The 26,085-nt window shown below is 38.1% G+C and overlaps 1 protein-coding gene across 8 annotated transcripts in view; it reads right to left on the bottom strand.

Moving 5' to 3' along the window:
* Nucleotides 1–26,085, bottom strand: part of TFDP2 (transcription factor Dp-2) — a 170,096-nt gene that overhangs the window by 117,704 nt on the left and 26,307 nt on the right. For 3 of the 8 annotated variants that reach the window (XM_043995454.1, XM_043995455.1, XM_043995456.1), the window contains exon 3: nt 5,112–5,178. The exons of 1 other annotated variant lie outside the window; for it this stretch is intronic. In XM_043995454.1, the coding sequence (XP_043851389.1) occupies nt 5,112–5,178 (67 nt within the window). Of the gene's footprint in view, nt 1–5,111; nt 5,179–5,527; nt 5,599–16,862; nt 16,957–26,085 lie in introns of those variants that run through there. 4 more of the 8 variants (XM_043995457.1, XM_043995458.1, XM_043995461.1 and 1 more) reach the window with 2 other exon arrangements.

Here is a 26,085-nt window from a genome sequence, read left to right as displayed (position 1 = left end):
AGTGGATAGAGCACCGGCCCTAGATTCAGGAGTACTTGAGTTCAAATCCGGCCTCAGACACTTGACACTTGCTAGCTGTGTGACCTTGGGCAAGTCATTTCCATTGCCCTGCAAAAAAACAAACAAACAAACAAACCCATCCAAATAACGCCATAGGAAAATGCCTGGAGCAGCAAAACTCACAGAAGAATGTGCTGAAATCATCTTCTAATCAAGAACGGCTTGGTAGGACAGAAGGAGGGAGCTGCTGTGTTGATACAGGAGTCAAGCCCAACCCCACAGTCACCCTGACACAGATCCAGTCCCAGGAAGGCCTCACCGGAGAAGACCCCCAGAGCCTCTGAATCAGCTGAAGCACCAGTGTCATCTGGAACTAAGCTCACAGTCTGGTGAGAGGGCTGAGCCCTGGGTAGGGGGAAGACTACAGGGTTCTATGCTGGTGCTAAGACAGAACTTGGATTTTTCACCCCTGCTGAAAACCAGGAGGTAGGCTTGAGTAGCAGTGGCCCAGGTAGGGGAGGGGCACAGGCTTGTCAGAGCTGACAACCACAACACACAAAGCTGGTTGATTAGCAAGTTGCTCTGGGGTCATCTAGGACCAGGAAACAGATCAAGTGAGTAAAGAACCTGATTCCCCTTAAATCATACCACCTGGGACTTCTTAAGCTTGGGATACTGCAGCCTGGAAACAGTGCCCCATTTTAAGGAGCTAAAAGTCAAGTAAAAGAAAGGCAAGATGAGAAGACAGAGAAAGGTGAGGACCATAGAAAGTTTCTTCAGTAACAAGGAAGACCAAGGGGCACCCTCAGAGGAAGATGTCAACATCAGGGCCCCTATATCTAAAGCTTCCAAGAAAAATACAAATTGGTCTCAGGCCATAGAGGTGCTCAAAAAGGACTCTGAAGATAAAGTTAGAGAGGTAGAGGAAAAAATGGAAAGAGAAATGAGGATGATGCAGGAAAGACATGAGAAAAAAGTCAACAGCTTGAAAAGTCAAATTGGCCAAATGGAAAAGGAGGTACAAAAGCTTTCTGATGAAAATAATTGCCTAAGAATGAGGATTGAACAAATGGAAGCCAGTGACTTTATGAGAAATCAAGACACAATAAAGTAAATCCAAATGAATAAAAAAATAGAGGGCAATGTGAAATATCTTCTGGGAAAAACTGCTGACCTGGAAAATAGATCTAGGAGAGATAATTTGAAGATTATTGGTCTACCTGAAAACCATAATCAAGGAAAGAGCTTAGACACCATCTTCCAAGATATTCTCAGGGAAAATTGCCCTGAAATTCTAGAAGAAGAAGCTAAAATAGAAATTGAAAGAATCCACCGATCACCTTCAGAAAGAAATCCCAAAAGGAAAACTCCCAGGAATATTATAGTCAAATTCCAGAGCTTTCGGGTCAAGTAGAAAATATTGCAAGCTGCCAAAAAGAAAGAATTCAAGTACTGTGGAGCCCCAGTCAGGATAGCACAAGATCTAGCAGCTTCTACATTAAAGGACTGGAGGGCATGGAATATGATATCCCAGAGGGCAAAGGAAATGGGATTACAACCAAGAATCACCTACCCAGCAAAACTCAGCATAATCTTTCAGTGGAAAAAATGGGACTTTATTGAAAAAGAAGACTTTCAGATATTTGTGATGCAAAGACCTGAACTGAATGGCAAATTTGACTTTCAAATACAAGACCCTAGAGAACCATAAAAAATTGGAGCTGGGGGGCATACCTGGGGTCATACAGTGGGCGACTGTCTTGTGTCTGAGGCCAGGTTTTGGCTAGGATCCCCCTGGGTCCAGGGGTGATGCTTTGTCCACTGTGTCAACTAGCTAGGTGATGACATCTTTAGGGTTAAATTGAGGGGTGAAGGGAATGCACTAGGGGAGGGAGAAGGGCAGAGGTGAAATCCTACATGAAAGAAACAGGAAAAGGCTTATGGAGTGGGGGAAGAGATGGGAGAGGAGCAGGGCAGTAAATGAATTTTACACTCATCAAAAAAAAAAAAAAGATGTAATGCCCTTTAAAGAAACAGATAAGTTCAGAACATTCCGAGGGGTGAGGGTGGGGGGTGGGGGTGGGGGGCAGTGAGGGATGATATAATTAATAGAGAAAAACTGCTGGGAAAACTGGAAAAGTCTTGCAGAAACTAGGTACAGACCAACACCTCACACCATATATCCAGATATGTGCCAAATGGATACATGACAGCTACCAAAGGTTACAAAATTAATTAGAGGATCGAGGAAGAACATGTATGTCACAGCTAAGAGTTCTTTTTTTTTTTTTTTTAGTGAGGCAATTGGGGTTAAGTGACTTGCCCAGGTTCATACAGCTAGTGAGTGTTAAGTGTCTGAGGCCAGATTTGAACTCAGGTACTCCTGACTCCAGGGCCGGCGCTCTATCCACTGCGCCATCTAGCTGCCCCATAGCTAAGAGTTCTTGACCAAAGGATGGAGAGGATTCAAAAAAAAATAAAATGGGTAACTCTACTTACACAAATAAAAAGTTTTTACACAAATTCAGTGTAGTTAAAATTAGATAGGACACTTACATAGGGGGAAACTGTTGTACAAATTTCTTTGATATCACTCCCAAGATACATATGGAACTCCTTTGAGAGCAGGGTCTGGTTTTTTTGTCTTTCTTTGTATCCTCAGCACATAGAACAATTCCTGACACATAGTAAACACTTAATAGATGCTTACTGACTGACTGGATTCACATTTACAAGAACAAAATTCATTCCCCAATATATAAGAGCTATGAATAGGGAGTTCTCAAATTAAGAAATCCAGGGGGCAGTTAAGTGGTGCAGTGGATAGAGCACTGGCCCTGGATTCAGGAGGACCTGAGTTCAAATCCAGCCTCAGACACTTAACACTTACTGTGTGACCCTGGGCAAGTCACTTAATCCCAATTGCCTCACCAAAAAAAAAACAACAAAAAAACCAACAACAACAAAAAAAAGAAATCCAAACTATAGGGGCAGCTAGGTGGCACAGTGGATAAAGCACTGGCCCTGGATTCAGGAGTACCTGAGTTCAAATCCGGCCTTAGACGCTTGACACTTACTAGCTGTGTGACCCTGGGTAAGTCACTTAACCCTCATTGCCCAGGGGGAAAAAAAAAAAAAGAAAGAAATCCAAACTATCAACAACCATAAGGAAAAATGTTACAAATAATTAATAATTAGAGAAATCCAAATTAAAGCAACTGAGGTTCCATGGCTGAGCATTTTCTGTGTCAACTGTGCTGTAACACAATCTCATACCAGTTAGATTGGCTGTGCTGCCTAGCTGCCTCTAAGCATTATACAACATGTATTACGCAACAATGACAGTACTAATGGTAATAACAGCTGGTATTTATAAAGTCCCTCAAGATTTGGAAGGTCCTGTACATGTTATCTAATCTGATCATCCCAACAACCTTTTAAGGTAGATGCCATTATTATACCCATTTTACACATAAGGAAATTGTCCCTGAGATCTCTCTTTCCTAGTAAGCATCAGAAGTAGGAAGTGAACCCAGGCTTTCCTGACTTGAAGTACAGGGCTATTACCCACCATACCATCTAACTTCCTCAATAACAACAATAACAAAAAAAACTGGAAAGAAAAAAACAATTTTGACGAACTTAAAATATCAATGAAAGGACCAAGTATAATTCCAGAGGTCTGGCAATGAAGCATGCTACTGTAGACCTCCTGAGATGGGATTGAGTCAAGATACAGAGTAAGATGTTAACATCTTCAAGGAGGGCATTTATTTTACTTGACTATGCATATTTGTTACAAGGTTTTTGTTTTTCTTTTTTTCAACTGGGGCAGGAGAAAGGAGGAAAGAAAAGAGAGATAGCAATAGGGTTGGAAAAAAGAAAAATCATTGACACATTTTTCAATGCACAGAAGTGAACAAAAGTCAGAAAGAAACAGGCAAATAGAGCAGCTTTGAAATTTACATGTTGAATTTATTATATGTTTACAAGGAAAAGCAAGCTGTACCTAAGAGAATCACAATTCCATGTACAATCTTTTTGGTGATATTTGGGAATGCTCACTTTATTTGTATTTGGTATTTATTTGGTATTTAAAATAAAGTTATTTTCAAAAAAAAAAGACAATGTAATGAGATATGAGAAGTGGATCACAACCTGTGCACACCTGCTTATCTGGTAAGACTGTCCCACCCAAAATGAGAAAGGGGAGGTGTCTTACCAGTCACTGCCCCAAAGCTCAAAGCTCTCACTCTAAGGCCCATCTGCTACCATCACCACATGATGGGGGGTCAGGGAGACTCTGATGGGGGGCGTGGGGGGAAATAATTTTCCCAACTGCACCTGTGCAGCAGCTGCCATGAGCATTCAGGTGGTGAGTTAGGCTATAACTACAGACAAAAGAGGAAGCCAGGATCTTCAGAGGGAGAGTTCAGAACAGACTATCAGAGGACAAGAGTAGATGTGTTGTCAGAGACAAGTCCCAAATTTGGATTACTGCAGTGGAGGAGTTTGAGCTGCTCTCAAATTGTTTGATTACGTTCCCCTTTAGAGTCAGGTCCTGACCCCTACTTTGAAAACTAATGCTACAGGGGCGGCTAGGTGGCGCAGTGGATAAAGCACTGGCCCTGGATTCAGGAGTTCCTGAGTTCAAATCCGGCCTCAGACACTTGACACTTACTGGCTGTGTGACCCTGGGCAAGTCACTTAACCCCCGTTGCCCTGGGGAAAAAAAAAAAAGATTGGAGAAAACCAATGCTACAGATAATGAGAAGCCACTTCAGGCCCCTTAGTGAGGTGGTAAAGGGTACATAGTCACATGTAATAGGAAATTAGTTCTAACTTCCTTGGATCAGGTATATTATTCATGTTTAAGAAAAAAATCTGCTAGGAATGAATGAGGGTGATCAAGGAATTCTAAGAAACTGGTAAAATCTAATTCTGACAGTACAATAATGTAGTTTATTTGCTATGGGCAGACACACATTTATTGTAATACATAATAAATAATGTACAAAAGCATCCAAACTAATTATACATCTTATCCATTAAACAGATGTGGCTTAGCTCTATTCATAAAAACCAGAATGTTTCATTTTGACTGTCCTTACCTTTTGTTGGACTCAGGTTCTGATCTATAAATCCTTTGAGTTCTCCATTTGTAGAAGTCAGACCAACCTAAATAAAATATTTTTAAAAGAAAATTCTGTTTAAAAAAAGGATATATGATAGTACCCAAGTAATTTTAAAACTGCTTTATATCTTCCATAACATCACCGCACACCACTACAAACTATTAATACCCAGATTATTGAAAAGGAGATTTAAAAGGGCAAATAATATCAACTGTGGGTAGAGGATGGTCATTCACAACCATGAGAAATAATGGTTTCTGTTTATGTATAATTGTGAAGATTGTGGAAGAAACTGTGAATGTAATTTATGAATTCTGCTATCAATCAATAGGAGACAGCTAGAAGACAGAAAGCTCCCTACAGGCACTGAAACTTTATCATCATAAACTCACCTGATTTTTGCTTTTCCTTCTTTATTATGGAAAAAATTGCTTTAGATGATCAGCATGTTATGATACCATAAGCCAAATGAAGCAGATAAACATTACAATGCTTAAGGGCAAGATACCTCCTATCCACAGTCACCTTTGGGGAATCTTCTTATCATTTAAAGGGATATCCAAAGGACACATCCTACATCACAGAGCTAAATATGGAAAGAATAGTCAACAAAAATGATCATCATTTATTAAAAGAGCAAAAGAAGAAAATTCTATATTTATAACAATGAATGGTGATAGCTTTACTAAAGCTGTATAAGTGTACCAAAGTTTATTAATATTAATTGGGCATATTTACATTAAGATTCAATACGAAGGATTTTTTAGTTAACTCTTTTATCTATACCAGTAAAAAAAAATCATATTGCAGTTGATTTTAAAATAGCAGACAATATAAGCAAGCATACACACATACATCCCCCCATACACTAGAATGTGTTCTGGAACATATATTTAAATACAGTTGTCATATTCTTGTAATTCATAATAAATCAAATAAATTAATGAAGCCTCCATGTAAAGATATAAGTAGGAAGAATGGAGACTATTGCTCTCTTCTACCCCATACTCCATTACTGTTCCCTGACCCCTATTCAATTGCTGGGCATGGAGAGGATTATATCTTAGTCTGATGCACAGCATTAGATTAAGTTGATCTTTATAATTGTGGGTTCACATATTTCTGGAACAAAGAGGTAAGTAATTAAAACCTTTGTTTCCAAAGAGTTTTCTCCAACTTCTTGAAGGTTAAAGCAAACAATGCCAAAGTGAAAAAGGGAGTTGTGAGGACAAAGTGTTTAAAGGACATCTGGGAAAGGAAAATGAGAAACGCTGGGGAGAATGTGAGAAAATTGAGACACTAATGCACTGCTGGTGGAGTTCTGGACTGATCCAAACATTCTGGAAAGAAATTTGGAACCATGCTGAAAGGGCAACCAAATTGTGGATAGTCTTGAATCCAGCAATGTCACTATTAGGTCTTTATCCCAAGAGATCATAAAAAAAGGAAACTGACCTACGTGTACAAAAATATTTAGAGCAGCTCTTTTTGTGGTGGCAAAGAACTGGAAATTGAGGGAATGCCCACCAATTGGGGGATGGCGAAACAAGCTGTGGTATATGGACATAATGAAGTGCTATTGTGCGATAAGAAAGGATAAGTAGACAGATTTCAGAAAAACCTGGTAAGATATATGAATTGATGAAAAGTAAAATGAACAGAACCAGGAGAACACTGTACATAGTAACAGCAACACTGTGTGATGATCACCTATGAATGACTTAGCTCTTTTCAGCAATACCATGATCCAAGACAATTACAAAAGACTCATGATAGAAAATTATATCTATATCCAGAGAAAGAACTGATGGACTCTGAATGCAGATCAAAGTATACTATTTTCATTTTCTTTTTTTTCCTTTTGGTCTATTTCTTCTTTCACAACTATGACTAATATGGAAATACATTTTACATGATTGCACATATATAAACTATATCAAATTGCTTACCATTTTAGGAAAAGAGGAGGGGAGGAAAGAAGGGAAAAATTGGAACTTAAAATTTTGTAAAAATGAATGCTAAAAATTATCTTTACATATAATTGGAGAAAAATTATTAAAAAAGGAAATCTGGGTGAAAAACAATCAATAATTAGTCATATTGTTTTGTGTAAATTATTTCCCATCTCTGGGCTTCATTTTCCTCACTTGTAAATCAATATTTGAAATCCTGCAAAATAAACTTCTATGCCAATCTATAAGAAGAATCAGAATTTAAGAAAAGTTTGCAGAACCAAGTAGTGTAAATTAAGAAAGTATATTTTTACACATGCTAGAGAAAGTAAGAAAATAATTTTAATTTCAAATAAAAATTATAATATTTGCTTGTATTTAAAGCACATTTACACAAATAGGAGAAATTATAGTAAAACTCTTTAAATGTTTGTGTTAATTGACTCAATTGATGCTCATTGTCTTTCTAATACAGCATAGGATTTTTTTCTAAGTAAATACTGAGGTTATTATCACACTAAAAGGACTAAAATGCTTTCTATACACAATTAAATTTAGTATACATTTCTAAAGCACTTAATATGTGCAAGGTGAAAGGCAGCATGACATAGTGAACAGAGAGGCTCTCTGATTCAGGAAGACATGAGTTCAAGCCCTGCATCTGACACTTACTGACTATAACTTAGGACAAGTAGCTTAACCTCCCAATATCCCAGGCAATTTTCTAAGACTATGAGATTCAGAGTAGTTGCAATTTTGCATTGGTAAAGCAGTTTCCTCATTGGGAAAATAAAATCCCAAGTATATCCCTTCCCCTGTCTCCCAAAAGGGCAAAACACTTTCCTAGGCACTGAAAAGACAAAGAAGAAAAATGACATTGCTTGGCTCTTCATATTAAAGGGAATATGACATACATTCAGATAAGTATAATTAAAGTTAGGGTATGAGAAGGGCAAAGGAGCAATGCAAATAAAATGTTCTAGGAAAATCTGAGGAAAGAGAGAATACATTCAGCTAGGAGAGATCCAGGAAGGCTTAAAAGGAGGAGATGGCACTACAGCTCAGCCTAGAAAAAAGAGGAGGGAGGAATGCTTCCAAGCATTGAGAATGGCTTGAGTGAATATGCTAATATGGGAGAACGAATGCTGAATTCAGAGAATAGTTAATAGTCTAATTTCACCAGAGTGTATGCTGTGAGATGTGAAATAAGGCTGAAAAGGGAGATGGAGTCGAACCCTGAAGGCCATTCATTAACTGTTAGGCTGAGGAATTTGTATTTTATTCTACAGATAACAGGAAGCCACCAATAATTTTTATGCAGGAGAATGCCATAGTTAGACTTGGACATTACAAAAATTATTCTGGTAGTTGGGTGGGGAATGAGCTAGAGGAAGAGAATAAAGACATAGACACGAGGTAGGAAGTCCTTACAAATGTTTAAGGTCTGGAAAGGAAGAGGGCAGCAGAATTAACAAAACTTGGCAATTAATTCCATATGAGCAAGTTACAAGCCTGGATAACTAGGAGCATGCTGGCATCGGCAACAAAACAGGGAAGTGAGGAGGAGAGGCAGTTTTGGAAGGCAGATAAAATTAGTTCAGTTTTTAACATTCTGTGTTTGTGACACTGGCAGGAAATTGAGGTAGTGATGTACAATTGAAGATCTGAGACTACAGCAATGGAAGTGTTAAGAGTTTTGCTGTATGCACTTTTATCTATTTACCCCTCTACCTCTTTTAAATACTTTTCTTCATCAGGATTTAAGCTTGCAACATACATAATCAAGAGCTCTGCAAAAAAGCCTTCCATTTATTCTTCTGATTAGTGCCATATGTGTGGACTCAAACATCCCACATTATTCAGATAACCCCCTAACCCTAATAAGAACTTCCTCCAGAATTTAAGATCACTTCTTGTTGGAACAGGACTGAGACAATCAGGTAGAAAGCAACTTTATTAGAACTCTGCATGCAATAATGCAGAGGCTCAACCATGCCTGAGATTCTGAATATTTTGTTACAAAGAGAACTCCAAAGAAATCGTCTAAGCTCCCCTACTATTTATTTGTTCACTCTTACAATAAAGCTGAAAAGGAAAGGAAAATGTCATCTCTCTATTCCTCCAAAGTAAAAGTGGAAAGATAAAAACAAAGACTATGCCTTCAAGACAGGCCTAATACAAAGTGAATACATTAGTAATCATGATATTCTAAACTGAAAAGCATCGGCCTATAACTTTTGTTTATACAAAATGATCAACTGTAAAACCTCAACTAAAACCACAGATTTAAAACTGATAGTTTACGGTTATATAGTTACTGTTATATCTAAACATCTGCTCTATTGAATGCCTGACTTTTGCAGAGTTAAGGAACATATGAATCTGAAAAAAATTCACACTTGTACACCTGCATCATTAAATAACCATTGAATTATATCCTAAGAGAAATAAATACAACCATTAGTCAACATATGTACCTAGATTATTCTTATACCTGTCATACTACAGCATATTCTAATAATAAAACCCATGTTTTTTGTAATATGGAACAAAGTGTACAAGTCATTTCTATTTAAATATGAAACCACTAACAAAATCTACTCAGCTGGGCTGCACAACGGGTAGAGTGCTGGGCCTGTCGTCAGAATGACTTGGGTTCAAAACTGCCCTCAGACACTTACCAGCTGTGTGATCCTAGGCAAGGCAGTTAACTTGTGTCTGCCTCAGTTTCCTCAACTATAAAATGAGGATAATAATAGCACCTACCCCCTAGGGTTGTTGTCCGGATCAAATAAGATTATATTTGTAAAGTGCTTAGCACAGTGCCTAGCATACAAGGTGTGCTTAATAAATGCTTGTTTCTGGGGCAGCTAGGCGGGCACCGTGGATAGAGCACCAGCCCTGGATTCAGGAGGACCTGAGTTCAAATCCGGCCTAAGACACTTGACACTTCCTAGCTGTGTGACCTTGGGAAAGTCATTTAACCCTCACTGCCCTGCAAAAAATAAATTTTTTTTAAAAAGAAATGCTTGTTTCCTTCTTTCTTTCCTAAATTAAAATGGCGACATAGATTGCAGCTATATATACATATACAAATATACATAAATTAATCTCATATATGTATATATAAAATCTATATATTTCCTAAATTAAAATGACAATAAACACATATATTTATGTGTATGTATGTACATGTATACACACATATGCTTGATGTGTTCATATATATACATACATATAGTAGCAGCACAATATGATGGAAAACAGAATCACAACTGATTTCAAGTCATACCTCTGATTCATGCTGCCTATGTGACTTTAGGCAAATCACTTAACTGCTATGAGTCTCAGCTTTTTCATCAGTAAAATGGAAATAATTATTATACCAGGCCTACCAAACACACAAAGTTGCTGTAAAGATGTGACAGTGTAGAGCGGCAATGATAACTGGACTGAGGTTTGGAGAAGGAAGAAAGGGAAGTTAGAACATGAGTGATGGCCTGAAAAAAAAAGTCTTGATTAGAGCAAAGAATAGGTCCTCCTCCTTCCTCCATCACTCAGTAACCTCTCTTGCATTGAGGTTCATGTTATTCCTATCTACCATCCAATAAAAATCCTGGCAGCCATCATTTACAGACACCCAAGTCATTCCCCTTCCTTCCTCAATGAGTTTGGTACCTGGCTTATAATTTTTCTCTCCTCCCTAACCTCTGCCCTCATTCTAGGGGATTTCAACATACATACCGATGTTCTCTCAAATACCCATACCACTCAGTTCCTCAACTGATTCTCCACCCCACTTTTGCTGCACACAAAAATGGTCATACCCTTTGTTATGGGCCCAGAGCACCCCAGAAGTCCTCTGGGGTACATCAAGGAACCTTCTCCTTGAGAAGCTAAACCAAAGGACAGACACACCTAAACAGATAAGTGGAACCAGATCAGACTGAGCTAGCTTTGAGACCTCCACCCTTCATTCTAGTCTCCCTCAGCCCTGGGGACATAAGATTAGGTGTGACTGCTGCCTTTGTCCAGAGGAGATGGCTAGAGAGATCTGCAGTCATCCCTCACCCAACTCCTCCAGCCACCACCAGTAGGGGGTGATCCTCCCTCACTAAGGGAACTTTCCACAGTCAGATGGTCACCCCCATCAGTCCTCTCTAAAAGTATCTACCTGTCTCCTGCTCAAGGAGATTGGCATTTCAGAGCTACCTCTGTGCCATGCTTTTCTCCCCAGAAGAAGTCCAAGGATTTCTCTCTTGGTTTCCCTTCCCTTCCCTTCCCTTGCCCCTAAATAAATGACTATCTTATTCTAATTGCTTTTGTGTGCAAGAGGGTGTAATTCTTTAAATTCCTAAGGACCCCAAACCCCTACCCTATTTTCCCGACACCTCGACCACCACCCACAAATATAGCACCTCCATGTTCCAGGATTCAGGAATCCCCTTATCTGACCACCACACTTTTCACCTCTCCCTCTGCCTTCCCTTCCATAGCCCTACTCTTAATCCACACTATGACCTCCAATCCCTTGACCTCTTGATCCTCTCCCAGGCCATCTCCCCTGCACTAGGCTTTCTCTCCTCTACTCCCCATCTTGACTCCTTGGTGAACAAGTTCAATCCTATACTGTCCTCTACTCTTTTTTTTTTTTGGGGGGGGGGGGAGGCAATTGGAGTTAAGTGACTTGCCCAAGGTCACACAGCCAGTAAGTGTTAAGTGTCTGAGGCCGGATTTGAACTCAGGTACTCCTGAATCCAGGGCTGGTGCTCTATCCACTGTACCACCTAGCTGCACCATGTCCTCTACTCTTGAATCTGTAGCCCCCTTATCATATCAATGATTACTCCCAGACAAGCCTCAGCCTAGGATGACTCCTACTTTTTATCACCACTGTTCCTACACATGTGCTGCTGAACAAATTTGGAGAAAATCATGCAACCATTTTGACTGGGTCTACCACAAACTTATGTTACATAATATCAACTGGGCCCTCCCTGCTGCTAGGCAATCCACTCTACCTCCTTTATCAACTCACTAGCCCAGCAGCTCTTCCAAAGCTTTTCAGCCCCCTTCCAACCTCCAATGGCTCCTTCTACCCCTCTCACAGAAAAAAAATTGAGGTCCTTTTCTATGAATTCCTTCTCTCTTCCATGTCTATCACTCAGGTACCTTCTACCCCTTCACCCCTTACTCCTTACCAAAGCTAACCCCTCTACCTGCTCAAGTGATCCCATTCCATCCCATCTCTTCCCTCTATCATCCCTACAGTATCACTCATTTCCAAACTCTCCCGGTCTACTGGCTCCTTACCTACTACCTACCCCATCCTGGAAAATCCCTCATTTGATCTATCACATCTATCATCTTATATCCCTTTTTCCCTCTGTACCTAAACTCTAGAAAGCCATCTACAACAGGCGCCTCCAGGACCAGGACAGCTGGCTTTTGTCCTACTTAATATGGCCACTACTCTCTCTCTTTTGCTGGATTCTCTTACAGACCACACCCTTTAACCTTGGGTGTGACCCTCAAGGTTTGGGATTTTTTTGTTCTGGTTCTTCTTTTCTTTTTCTATACTTCTTCACTGTGTGATCTCATTAGCTCCCATCTCTCTGTTGATGATTCACAGGCCTACATTTCCCGGCCCAATCTCTCTGATGGCCTCCAATCTTGCATCTCCAGTTGCCTTTAAGAATCTCAAACTGCATGTCCATTAGACATCTCAAAATATGTTCAAAACATAACTTATCCTATTTCCCCCTAAACTCTCCCCATCATACCTTTCTTATTACTGTAGAGAGCAATATCACCCTCTCATCCCTCAGGCATGCAACCATGGAATCATCCTGGATTCCTCTCTCTTACCCACCCCCCATATCCAAGCTGTGGCAAACACCTGCTGATTTCACCTTTTGATAATCTTTCAGATACATCCATCACTCTAACGCAGGTTCTCATCACCTCATGCCTAGACTAGTGCAATAACGGTCTGGATGACTCGAGTCTCGGCACTCTAAGTCATTCGGCCACTAAAGTGATTTTCCCAAATGTGGGCCTGCTCATGCCCCTCCCCACTCCACTCAGTGAATTCCAGGGGCCTCCAATGATCTCCAGGAACACATACAAAATGCTCTGTTTGCTACAGAAAGCCCTTCACAATCCAGCCCCCCTCCCTTTCCAATCTTCTTATCCCTTCCTACCCAATATGTATTCTTCAGTCTGCTGTCGCTGGCCTCCTGGCTGCTCCCCAAACAAGACAATTCGCCTCTCCACTCTGGGCCTTTTCTCTGGCTGTCCCCAGGCTTGGAATGCTTCCCATCTTCAGCCTGACTGCTGAGCTCCCGGGCTTCCTTCAAGCCCCAATGAAACTCTCACCTCCAGGAAATCTTCCCCATCCCCTTCCAGTGTTTTCCCTTTGTTAATGACTTCCTGTTTATCCTATATGTAACTTGCTTTAGATATCTTTGTTTGCGTGTTGTCTCCCCATTAGACTGTAAGCTCCTAGAGGGCAAGGGCTGTCTTTCCCCTCTTTTGTACCCCCAGTGCTTAGCACAGTGCCTGGAACAGAGTAAGCACTTCAGTGTTTACTGGTTCATTGACGGAATGATAACAAGGTTATGGACAGATAAGGAAATGCCTAAGTGGTTTTTTTTATTAAAGATCCACACTTGTTGATAATAGTGAAAGCTACTGTGACTATCCTTACGTACAGTTAAGATGGAGTGAAGGGGTAGTCCATGGGATTTAATGAGGTTAAGAAGCTTGAGGCAGCATCTATGTGACTACTGAAGTCCCCTAATTCAGTGGTATCAATCTTCAAATAGAAGGGGATTCCTGCATGTGGAATACTGACTTAGAAAACCACAAATTAACATTATCTATGTTGTATTGGATTTTTATTTATTTTGTTAAACCTTCCCAATTACATTTTAATCTAGTTTGGATCCCACTGGGGATTTTTTGGGATTTGTACTCCTGGCAAGTTTGATACTTCTGACCTAATCTAATGGCAGGTGAGGGGAGATGGAGAGAAATGTGACAAGCCAAATGATAAAGCACTTGAGAAAGAAGGGAGAATGACCCACCCTTTCTCCCTGCATACTCTCTTCTCTTTTGAGTTTTCTAGACACACCTCCCTCCTAGTTATCTTCCTATCTGTATGATCATGCATCTCCATCTCCTTTGCTCATCAGCCTTGTCACTCACCCTGTCCTTGGTCCTCTTTTCTCTCTGTACTTTTGCTCAGTGATGTCATCCCCTCCAATGGCTTTAACTATTCAGGTGACTCCCAGAGAGACATAAGACAGCCAAAGTTACTCCTCTGAGCTTCAGTTCTCTATCACCAACTGCCTTTTGGACATTTGTCATTAGATGACCCATGTCAACATGTTCCAAACTTTCAGTCTCCCGGCTTCATAACCTCAGGACTCTCTCTTATGCTACACGTCCAAGCTGTTGCCAAATCTTGCCTTTTCTACCTCCACAACATCTCTTGCATGCAATTCCATCTTTACTCACACAGACACCATGTCAGTTCAGGCTTTATCATCTCTTGCCTATATTAGGTTAACAGTCTCTTACTTGGTGTCTCCCTGCTTCAAATCTTTCCTCACTCTAGTCTACCTTTAACATATCTACCAAAGTAATTTTCCTTATGTACAGATCTGACTAAGCTAGTCCCCTTCTCATGAAATTTTACAGTTCTGCTTCTGTTTAGTTTCTATAGCCCTTCCTAACTAGGCCCAAATCTATTTTTACAGCATCAATGAATATTACACATATCTCCACCCCCCATACTCTGTGATCTGGTTGAACTGTTCCTCATTCAAGATCATCTATCTCCTATCTCTGTGCCTTCCTCCTGACTTCTGATTCACAGAATCCTTTTCTTCCTTGAAGAGGCACGGTAGGTACCATATTCTGCAATTAGCTTTTTCTGACCTCCCAACTGATAGTACTCTTGCTCCCTATCTTGTATACTTAGTGTGTTTATGTATGTGTATATATCTCTATGTGCATATATTTATACTTATATTTATGCTGTATATAATTCTATATATACTTGTTGTCTCTCCCATTAAAACATAAATTCCTTTTGAGTATGGCCTCACTCTCTGTACTTGGATACCAAGGGCCTAGCACAGGGCCTATAACATAGTAGGCACTTAATAAATGCCTGTTGATTGAATGAATGAAGCAACTTCTTGGGCATATAGTGAGTTATATATGAAGAGTGAGTAGGTGAGAATTACACAAATGTCATAAATTTAGATGCACTCTAGATTAGAAGTTATTGCTTTCAACAGAAATGAATAGGTTTGGAAGAAGAGTGAGTTTTGGGGAAAAGATAATAAATCCTATTTTGGATGTGATGAGTTTGAGATATTTACGGATCATCCCAGTTTTTAATGTCCAACAGGCAGTTTTTGATGTAGGACTGAAGCTCACAGGAGATAAATATGGGAGTCATCTGCATAAATATGATAATTAAACCTCAGGAAGTTGATTAGGTCACAAACAGAGTGAAAATATAAGAAACCAAGAGGGTACAGGTCAGAACCCCACAGAATATCCCATAATAAGAGGATGAGTTAAGGATGATGAGCTACAGAGGGGACTGAGAAAGAATGGTTATGATAGGTAAAAGGAGAACTAGAAGAGAACAGTGGCATGAAAATCCACCAAGAGAATATCCAGAAGGAAAGGATGGTCAATAAGTGTCAAATGCAGAAATTAGATCATGAAGGGACTTAGAAAAAAATAATCAGATTTATCAAATAAAACACCCTTAGTTGGGGCCGCTAGGTGACACAGTGAATAAAGAAGGAATAAAGGGGGAGGGGAGGGAAGGAAAAAAAATCTTTAGTAACTTCAGAAGGAGCAGTTCTAGTTGAATGATGAAGTTGGAAGTCATACTGCAAAAGGATCAATAGTGAGTGAGAAGAAAGGAAGTAAAGGCACCAACTGTAGACAATTATTTCAAGAAGTTTGGTTGAGAAAGGGAGAAGAAATATGGGATGACAGATTGAGAGGATGTAATATCATGTTTGAATAATTCAATTAAGGGGGAAAACAGTAGATATGGAAAGACTAAAGATTAGTGTTAGGTCAAAGGGTAGTAATTTGTTGGAGGAGGGAAGGGATAAGATCAAGGGTACATGTTGAGGAAGATTCTCCTAGGCAAAGAGAAGGCCTATATCATTATCACAAACTGGAAGAAAAGGGAAGCGAGTAGCAGATGATATCATGGGGTTCTTAGATGAAAAGAAAGGGGAAAAAGAGTCTTCAGAAAGGCAAAGGATGGCACTGATTTTTTGAAGAAAGATAATCAGTGCCTTTCTGATACAGTACATATTCTTCATTAAGGAAAAAACAACTGGGGCAGCTAGGTGGTGCAGTGGATAGAGCACCAGCCCTGGATTCAGGAGGACCTGAGTTCAAATCCGGCCTCATACGCTTGACACTTATTAGCTGTGTGACCCTGGGCAAGTCACTTAACCCCAACTGCCCCACAGAAAGAAAGGAAGGAAGGAAGGAAGGAACCAAGAAAATATTTTTTTAAACAAGTCCTCCAGTGAAATTAATGTACTCAACTGATGTAGAAGGAATTCTCCAGCAACAGCAAGAATTAACTCTTAAAACCTGGTCTTTCTATCTGGCATTGGCAATCTGCATCTGACTGCAAGATGGCAATTTGACAGCAATTTACCAGAAGTCAGACACCAGGGGCAAGGGGACAATACAACCCTCAAAGAAATCATTTAACACTTACATTTTCTGTCGTCATGTCAGACTGGAGTCTTTTTTAGTTTCTCTAAATGCATAAAAAAACTCTTCATCTTCAAAAATACTTCAAAAGAAACATCCTGTTAAATAAAAAAGAGGTACAGAAACATAAGATCTTGAGAATATTCTTGAAACACCTTTTCCCTGTGCAAATGAAGCTAGAAAGAGGAAGAAAAATAAGGTATGTAGTTGGACCTATCCCTTTTGTCTAAATTAATGCGAAGGGGATGAAGATACAGAAGATACAAAATGGTCAGAACCTCTCTTTCTTTTTAAGAGTCTAGTGAATCTTGGATGCTCACTCAATGCTGATATGGCTCTTTATAATCAAACTAATGTAATGCAAACTAGACATCAGCAAAAAACTATGGTAGGCTAAAATGGAATTTTCTATTTGTACTTGAAATTAAGACTGGCTTGGAGGGGAAAACAATCATATGGTTTCACTTTCTAATAAAATACTTTTATCTTGTTATGTTTTTAAGCTTAAGAAAGTGGATCATGTAAAAGATCCAAGGATATCATAAACTATTCCCCAATTTTGGGTTTCCCCATTCTGAGATTCAAATGCTCCAAATACCTTTCTCTAAAAAAAAAATAATAAAATCCTAAATAAGTAAAGCTAATAAGTGTTACTAATAACTCTTTACTGCATATTTACAATGGCCACAATAGTATATATAAATCATATCTACCTGAGAATTCAGCATTCCTGGGAGTTAAAAACCAACTAGTATAGCTGCTAGTGTTTTGAATATTAACACTAAAACTCTAGATTTTCTGCATAATAAAGTAATTCACAATTCATAAAATATCAAATGTGATATCGAATTAATTTTTTAAATAGTCTTACTTAGAAAAAAAAGTAAACTTAAATTAGATTTTATATTTTTAAGACATCATTTAAAAATACAGAATTTCCTAAATATAATAATCTTAGGCAATTTAGGTCTACTATAGAATTTCAGAATTGGATATATCATCTAGTTCAACTCAAATCTTTCAAGGATAAGGAAAGAGAGGTCTAGAAAGGTTGTATTGACTTTGCACTAGAATCCCAATGATATGACTATCAGTCCTGGGTTCTTTATGGACTCTGTGGCCATTTTATCTATAAAATAAGACTAATAATTGTATTATGATCAACAAGAGTGTTATGAGTATCAAATATAATAATATATATGAAAGTACCTTGAAGTCATTAAAATACTACTTAAATAAATATAAGTTATAATAAATTTATGGTTTTGTGAAACTCAGCAGTTGATTAAAAAGTTATTTGAAAACAAAAACTAAAATCCCCTAACATCTCAAGTAAGCTAAAAACAAGTTTAAAAATTAATACAGTGAAGAACTAGTATTACTTGAATATCTCAAAAAACAAAACTGGACCTTCTAATAGATAAGAACTTCTCTTGCTTATCACCCCTAACCATCTTTCTTTTCCCCTAAAAGTAAAGTTGAATTACTACGACTTTATCCAACCACAGTTCCTATAAAAAAGAAAAACAAAAAGGCATCCAAGTTTTCCTAAATTAAAAATATTTTAAAGATCTAGATAAAGCAATCATACCTCTTTTATCAAGGATTTTCTAACCCAACTCCATTATTTCTAAGATTCTTAACTTCAGGATAATCTGTCTCTAAATACAATCTGCCTTCTACCTCCCACCCACCCCCACAACCACCTTAATGAATTACAATTCAGTAATGCCTTCTCATTCTTTCCATCTGTATCCCACCCCTTTTTGGCTCCACTTGTCCTCATACTAGTTCCTGACCTTTTCTTCCAGGGTCTTCCACTTTAAATGCTTCACTTCCTATACAGAATTACATAACTCCCCTCTCCTAATTCCTTAACTCCTTCTCTGCCCCAAAATCAAACTAATTTCATCAGAAATTAAGAAAGAACTCGTCAGAAATGTGTACCTGTAGCACAAACCTGTTTTCATTCAGATGGAATAAAGTCCCTCCACCATTTATGACACAGTGTTCCAAACCTATTTTCTTCAAGTCCCCAAGTGAAGCTCCAACCCATTACCCAAACTCTACCGTGTGGCAGAGGACTAAGAATTATATTTTATTGCGAATGAGGCTTCCTTCAATTTCCCTTCTCTACTCCTCAAAACCTTGCAGTCACATCATCCATTCTTCCCATCTCAGAAGATGAGGTACTGTCATGCTGTCAACAGAACACTAGATTTGGAGTCAGGGGACTTGAAGCCTAATACGCAAGTAATAACATTTCTGAGTTTTCTTTCTTCATCTGTAAAACAGAAATAACAAGTTCTTTCTCACAGGAGAGTTGTGAGAATCAAATAGGATAATATTTATCATCCAAAGTTCCCCTCACCCACAGTCTCCCAGTAAAGTATCCCAAGTTCAAGGTATTCTATAGATCAGAAGTCTTACTAAATCACAGCTGACACACCTCTGCGTACTTATTTTTACTAGTCAGCCAGAGGACCTATTTATTTCAAAGCACAGGCATTGATGAAATAAACACAATAATATAGTAATGAACAAAACATTCTTCCCATAAACTTTGAACTTGTTTTTCAGTGGTGACTCGTCATTACCCCACTTGGGGTTTTCTTGGCAATGATACTGAAATGGTTTGCCATTTTCTTCTCCAACTTATTTTACAGATGAGGAACTAAGGCAAACAAAGTGACTTGCTCAGGGTCACACAAATACTAAGTGTCTGAGGCCAAATTTGAACCCAAGTCCATCTGACTCCAGAGCTGATACTGTATCCACTGTGCCACTTAGCTACCCAAAAAATTTGAGCTCATTTCCCACAAATATGTACCACACATGCTCAGTGAGAAGAGTAAGCATATAAAGGATTCATATGTAAGGTATTACACCTGTGGAGAACACACGTGGCCAGAACAGTGATATGTAATGGTTCACACTCAGGGAAACATGGTGTTATGTATCAGTTCTCAAAGAGTGGTCTGAGGAACCTTAGGGATTCCTAAGACCTATTCTAAAGGTTTACAAGGTCAAAACTATGCTCATGGTACTGATATGTTAATTTCTAATATGGTAAATATTGATAAATATAATCCACATAAACAAAAACTCTTGGCGGGGAGGGCCGTAGTACTCAGTAATTTTTAAGAACATAAAGGAGTCCTAAGAACAAAAAGTTTGGGAACTATTGGTGAAGCAAATAGGAACCTGGACTTGGACTCAGGAAGACCTAATTTGTGTTCAAATCCAACCTCAGACACTCCTAGTTATGTGATCCTTGGGCAAGTCACTGAACTGCTTTATGCCTTAGTTTTCTTTCTTTCTTTCTTTTTTTATTTTAGTGAGGCAACTGGGGTTAAGTGACTTGCCCAGGGTCACACAGCCAGTAAATGTTAAGTGTCCAAGGCCGGATTGGAACTCAGGTACTCCTGACTCCAGGGCCAGCGCTCTATCCACTGCGCCACCTAGCTGCCCCATGCCTTAGTTTTCAAATCGGTAAAATGAGAGGGTTAGATTCCATTTCTAGCATGTCATGATCACAGCCCTAACTGCTGCCAAACTGCTCAGGTCTTCCTTCTGGTTGCTAGCACTGCCACTCTCTGATCCCCACAAAGCGCTGCTCTCTGAAGCTTCCTGCTAGGTGTTACATCTCTGCAATATCCAGCTATGTTTGGGATCCCTTCACAAGCTGTGATGGTTAGCAAGCTTCTGCCCTGTTGGCAGGGCTATAGCTCCATTAGCCTCTCACTGATAGTCTTCTGCTAAGGTACTACCTTTCAGGGCCACAGGCCACTGTCTTACATGTCATGAAGCCCTTGCCATTAGCCAAACCAGTTATATCCACTGGTCCTTGTTCAGTTTCCATCCCACATAGCATTTGACTCTGCTAGATATTCTCTTTCCTTGAATTTCAGGCTGGTCTCCCTTTGTACCACTCTAAGCTATCTGGTGGCACTTTGTTCTTTCTCAATAGTTCCTTTGTTAGGGCAGCTAAGTGGTGCAGTGGATAGAGCACCAGCCCTGGATTCAGGAGAACCTGAGTTCAAATCCAGTCTCAGACACTTGACATTTACTAGCTGTGTGACCTTGGGCAAATCACTTAACCCTCATTGCCCCGTAAAAAAAAAATTTTTTTTTAATTTTTAAAAAAAGTTCCTTTGTGAGCCCTTACTATGGGTTGAGTTTTTTTAATCAACATTCTGTTTTTGGTCTGTTCTTCTCTTTACATTCTCTTGGAGAAATCTCATTCATTCTTTGGGAATAAACCATAAAAATTTTCACTTCTGTGAAGATGACTGCAAACTCTTTATATCCAAACCCTGACCCCTCTACCAAGCTAGAGACTCAATATCTTTAACCATCTACAGGACATGGCCTGTTAGATTCAGGATTTTCTGTCCAAATCTGCTTCTCATTCTATTTTCCCTATTTTAGTCAGTGGTACCATCATTAGTCGAAGCTCCAAATTCAAAACTTCAACATTATCTTTCTCAACTTTCAAGTCTGGGGAATTCTACCTTTTTAAAATAACTTACCCTCCTCTCAATTCCCATTGTCATAAACCTAGAACAGATTCTAATTACCAACTATTTGAACGACTGCCACATAATGGAAAACATGTTGGATCTGGGGTCAAAGGGACAGAATTCAAATCCTGGGTTTGCTACTTAATCTGAGACCTTGAGCAAACCTGTTCACCTCCTGGATTTCAATTCTTCATCTGTAAAATGAGAGGACTGGGCGAGATGATGCCCAAGGTTTCTTCTAGCTCTAAATCTAAACTCCTAGGATGATCCCAGGGTTCGACTCATTCCCACTTCAAATCCAAACTTCTTAACTTTACCCAACGAATGTTCCTTTTTAGTAGGTGAGATAATGTCACTGCTCTGTTCAAAACCCTTCGATGGTTTCCTACAGCCTTAGAAATGAAATTAATACTTAGTCCTGTACTGAAGCCTGTTCATAATCTGGCACCACCTGGTACCTTTAAAACCTTACTTCATATGACTCTTCTCCATATATATACTACAGTCAACCTAGATTTCACACACACATCACACCCTAACATTCAATCCTTTTACTTTTAGCTCCACAAAACTGCATGGAGGCTGTGTGTACAAAGATTTTTTAAATGGCACAGTCCTCACTTAGAGGTGTTTAAAATACAAAAAAGATGTACAAAAATGACTATAATTTGAGTTAGAATAAGATTTTAATAGAGGTCAAACAAAGGAGTATGAAATATTCAAGATACTACTTATAACAGTGAAGTTAGTAGTTGAGCTAATGACTGAAAGAGAAACAGAATTTGAAAAAGAGCCAAGGCAGAAAGGTCTTGTTACACCTCTCACCTTATCCCCTTTGCTTGTGATGTTCCCCATGCCTAGATATCCTCCATAATTCAAGATGCCCTTACCTCTGAAATTCTATCCATCTCTTAAAACCAAACTTAAGCAGCCAAATGTGAAATCTTTCCTGATATTTCTACCAGTTTAGACTCTCCTCTTTGAAAAAAAATAGAAGGAAAAAACCAGAAGAAAATGTGAAATATTTCATAGGAAAAAAAACTCACCTAGAAAACCAGATCTAGGAGAGATAATTTAAAAATTATTAGAGTACCTGAAAGCCGTGAACAAAAAAGAGTCTAGACATGAGATTTCAAGAAATCGTAAATGAAAACTGTCCAAATACCATAGAATCCGAAGGCAAAGTAGAAATTGAAAGAATCCATCAGTGACCTCCTAAAAGAAACGCCAAAATAAAAACTCCCAGAAATATTGCAACCCAAATCCAGAGCTTTCGGGTCAAGGAAAAATTAATGCAAGCAACCAGAAAGAAAGAATGCCAAGTACTGAAGAGCCACAATCAGGATCACACAACATTTAGCAGTCACAACTATAAAGGAGAAAAGAGCTTGCAATATGATATTCCAGAAGGCAAAGGATCTAGGATTACAACCAAGAATAATTTACAGAGGAAAAAAATAATTATATTGCCACAGGGGGAAAATAGGCCTTTAACAAAATAGAGAACCTGCAAGCCTTCATGATGAAAACACCAGAGTGGAACAGAAAATGTGGCCTACAAATACAGGAGTCAAGAGAAGTATAAAAAGGTAAACAAGAGTGAGAAATCATAAGAGGTTAAATCATTTATATTTGTATATGGGGAGATGATATACATGTAATCCTTCAGAATTTTATCATCACCAAGGATCCCAGGAGGGAGTCTAATTAGACAGAAGGCCTGACTATGATTCTGTTATATTTGGATGATCTTAAAAGAATAGAATGTGTGGGGAAAGAAAAATGCACTGGGAGAGGAAAATGGAGAGAAAGAATGGGGAAAATTATCTCACATGCTCAGGGTGCACAAAAATGAGTGGAGGGACTTTATTCTATCTGAATGAAAATAGGTTTATGCTACAGGTATAAATTTCTTATGAGTTCTTTCTTAATTTCTTATGAAATTAGTTTGATTTTGGGGCAGAGAAGGAGTTATGGAATTAGGAGAGGGGAGTTATGTAATTCTATATAGGAAGTGAAGCATTTAAAGTGGAAGACCCTGGAAGAAAAGGTCAGGAACTAGTATGAGGACAAGTGGAGCCAAAAAGGGGTGGGATACAGATGGAAAGAATGAGAAGGCATTACTGAATTGTAATTCATTAAGGTGGTTGTGAGGGTGGGTGGGAAGAACAGGACATTAATAGAATTTTTTAAAAGTCAGATGTAACAGAACTCTGGATAATACTGAATGGGTACAGAAAGGAATATACCTATTCTCAGCTGTGCATGGCACCTTCACAAACTGACCACATATTGGTTCATAAAAACCTAATGAACAAATATAGAAAAGTAAATATGTTCAATGTACCTTTGATTGACCATAATGCAATAAAAATTATATTCAATAAAGAACTTTAATCAAAACTTAAAAATTAATTTAAAACTAAATACCTTATTCCTAAAGAGTGGGTAGGTCAAAAATTATAAAAACAATAATTTCATTAAAGATAATGACAACAATGAGAAAACACACCAAAATTTGTGGGATGCAGCAAAAGCAGCAATCAGGAGGAAGTTTATATCTAAACTCTTTAATCAATAAAAGGGGAGAAAAAGCAAATGAACAGTTTAGGCACACAACTAAAAAAAAAAATCCAGAAAAACATCAAGTTTTTTTAAACCCCCAATCAAATACTAATGGAAATCCTAAAAATCAAAGGGAAATTAATAAAACTAAAGGCAAAAACCCTAATTAATAAAATAGGAGCTGTTTTTTAGAAAATAGATAAGCCATTAACTGATTTAAGAAAAAAAATAAAACCAAGTTACTAATATAAAAAAATGACTTCACAACCAATGAAGAAATAAAATCAACTATTAAAGGCAATTCCACTTAACTATATGCCAATAAAACTGGCAATCTAAATTAAATGGATGAATATTTACAAAAATATGTCCAGATTAACAGAATAGGAAATAGAATATTTAAATAATTCTATTTTGGAAAAAGAAAATGAACAAGCTATAAATGAACTCCCAAAAGGGGGGGGGGGGGGAGAGAAACAGGATCAGATGGATTTACAAATGAACTCTACCAAATATTTAAAAAACAATTCCAACAACATATAAACTATTGGGGGGGGGGGATAGATAAAGAAGGGATCCTACTAAACTCCTTTGACAAAAACATGGCCTTGAAGAGTCAAAAGAGGGAGAGGAACAGTCAGAGGAACAAAAACTACAGAGCAAGTTCCCTAATGAATACTGATACAAAAATCTGAAATAAAGTATTAGCAAGAAGACTATAGCAATATAATTACCAAGATTATCCACTATGAAAAAAAAAAAAGATTATCCGCTATGACCAGGCTAGATTTAAACCAAGAATGCAGGGCTGGTTCATATTAGGAAAATTATAACTGATTATTTAATAAAAAAACCAACAAAAATCATATTGAAATAGATGCAGAAAAACCTTTTGACAAAACATAGTACCCATTCTTTTTAAGCACTAGAAATCAAAATAATAAATAGAGCTTTCCTTAAAATGATAAGCAATATCTATCTAAAACTAAGAACAAGTGTTAACTGTAACAGGGATAAGTTAGGAGCTTTTCCAATAAGATGAGGGATGAAGCAAGGATGTTCATTAACACCATTAACTACTGAATATTGTAATAGAAATGCTAGCGATAGCATTAAGATGAGAAAAAATTAAAGATTTGCATAAGCAAAGAATAAACAAAATAACACTGTTTCTACATGATATAATCTAGAGAACCCTAGTGTCAACTAAAAAACTATTGAAACAATTAACAACTTTAGTAAAGTTACAAGATATAAACTCATAAATATCACCCATATTTCTGTATATTTACAACAAAATCCAGAAGGAAGAGATGGAAAGACAAATCCCACTTGAAATAACTACAGACAATATAAAATACTTGGAAGATTACCCATAAAGACACATATAGGAACTACATGAACATAATTCCAAAATAGTTCACACAAATAAAGATATCTAAATAAATGGAGAAATAGTAATTGCTTATGCACAGGATGAGCCAATATAATAAAAATAGTATTACAAAATCAGTTTATTTGTTCAATGTCATAGCAATCAAACTACCAAAGAATTTCTTTACAAAACTAGAAAAAAATAACAAAATTTGTCTGGAGGAAAAAAAAAAAGGTCAGGAATATCATGGAAACCAATGAAAAAGAAAATGGGAAGGAAGATGCTTAGCCGTACCAGATTTCAAACCATACTACAAAGTTGTAATTCTTTTTTTTTTTGGGTGGCGCAATGAGGGCTAAGTGACTTGCCCAGGGTCACACAGATAGTAAGTGTCAAGCATCTGAGGCCAGATCTGAACTCAGATACTTCTGACTCCAGGTCTGGTACTTTTATCCACTTCACCACCTAGCTGTCTCCCCAAAGTTGTAATTATCAAAAACAATGTGTGGGGTTTTTTTTGTTTGTTTTTGCTTCATCTACAACTCCTGCTTTCTTGGATTCACCTGAAGCATAGTAAATTTTGTTCCATATTTTCATATTTATTCTGTCTATGTCTTCCATTTTTAGGTTATGTTTCTTGAGCAACAGATTGTGGGGTTTTTTTTCCTTGTCTAATCTGTAATTCTTTGTTGTTTTATTGGACCATTTGATACACTCACATTTAAAGTTATGAAGCTTAGGTTATGATTTCCTCTATTTTTATT

The sequence above is a fragment of the Dromiciops gliroides genome, chromosome 3 (genome assembly GCF_019393635.1).
Source record: "Dromiciops gliroides isolate mDroGli1 chromosome 3, mDroGli1.pri, whole genome shotgun sequence".
NCBI classification, from domain to species: domain Eukaryota; kingdom Metazoa; phylum Chordata; class Mammalia; order Microbiotheria; family Microbiotheriidae; genus Dromiciops; species Dromiciops gliroides.
The sequence above is the reverse complement of the archived record's forward strand: the minus strand, read 5'-3'. Positions and strand labels throughout refer to the sequence as shown.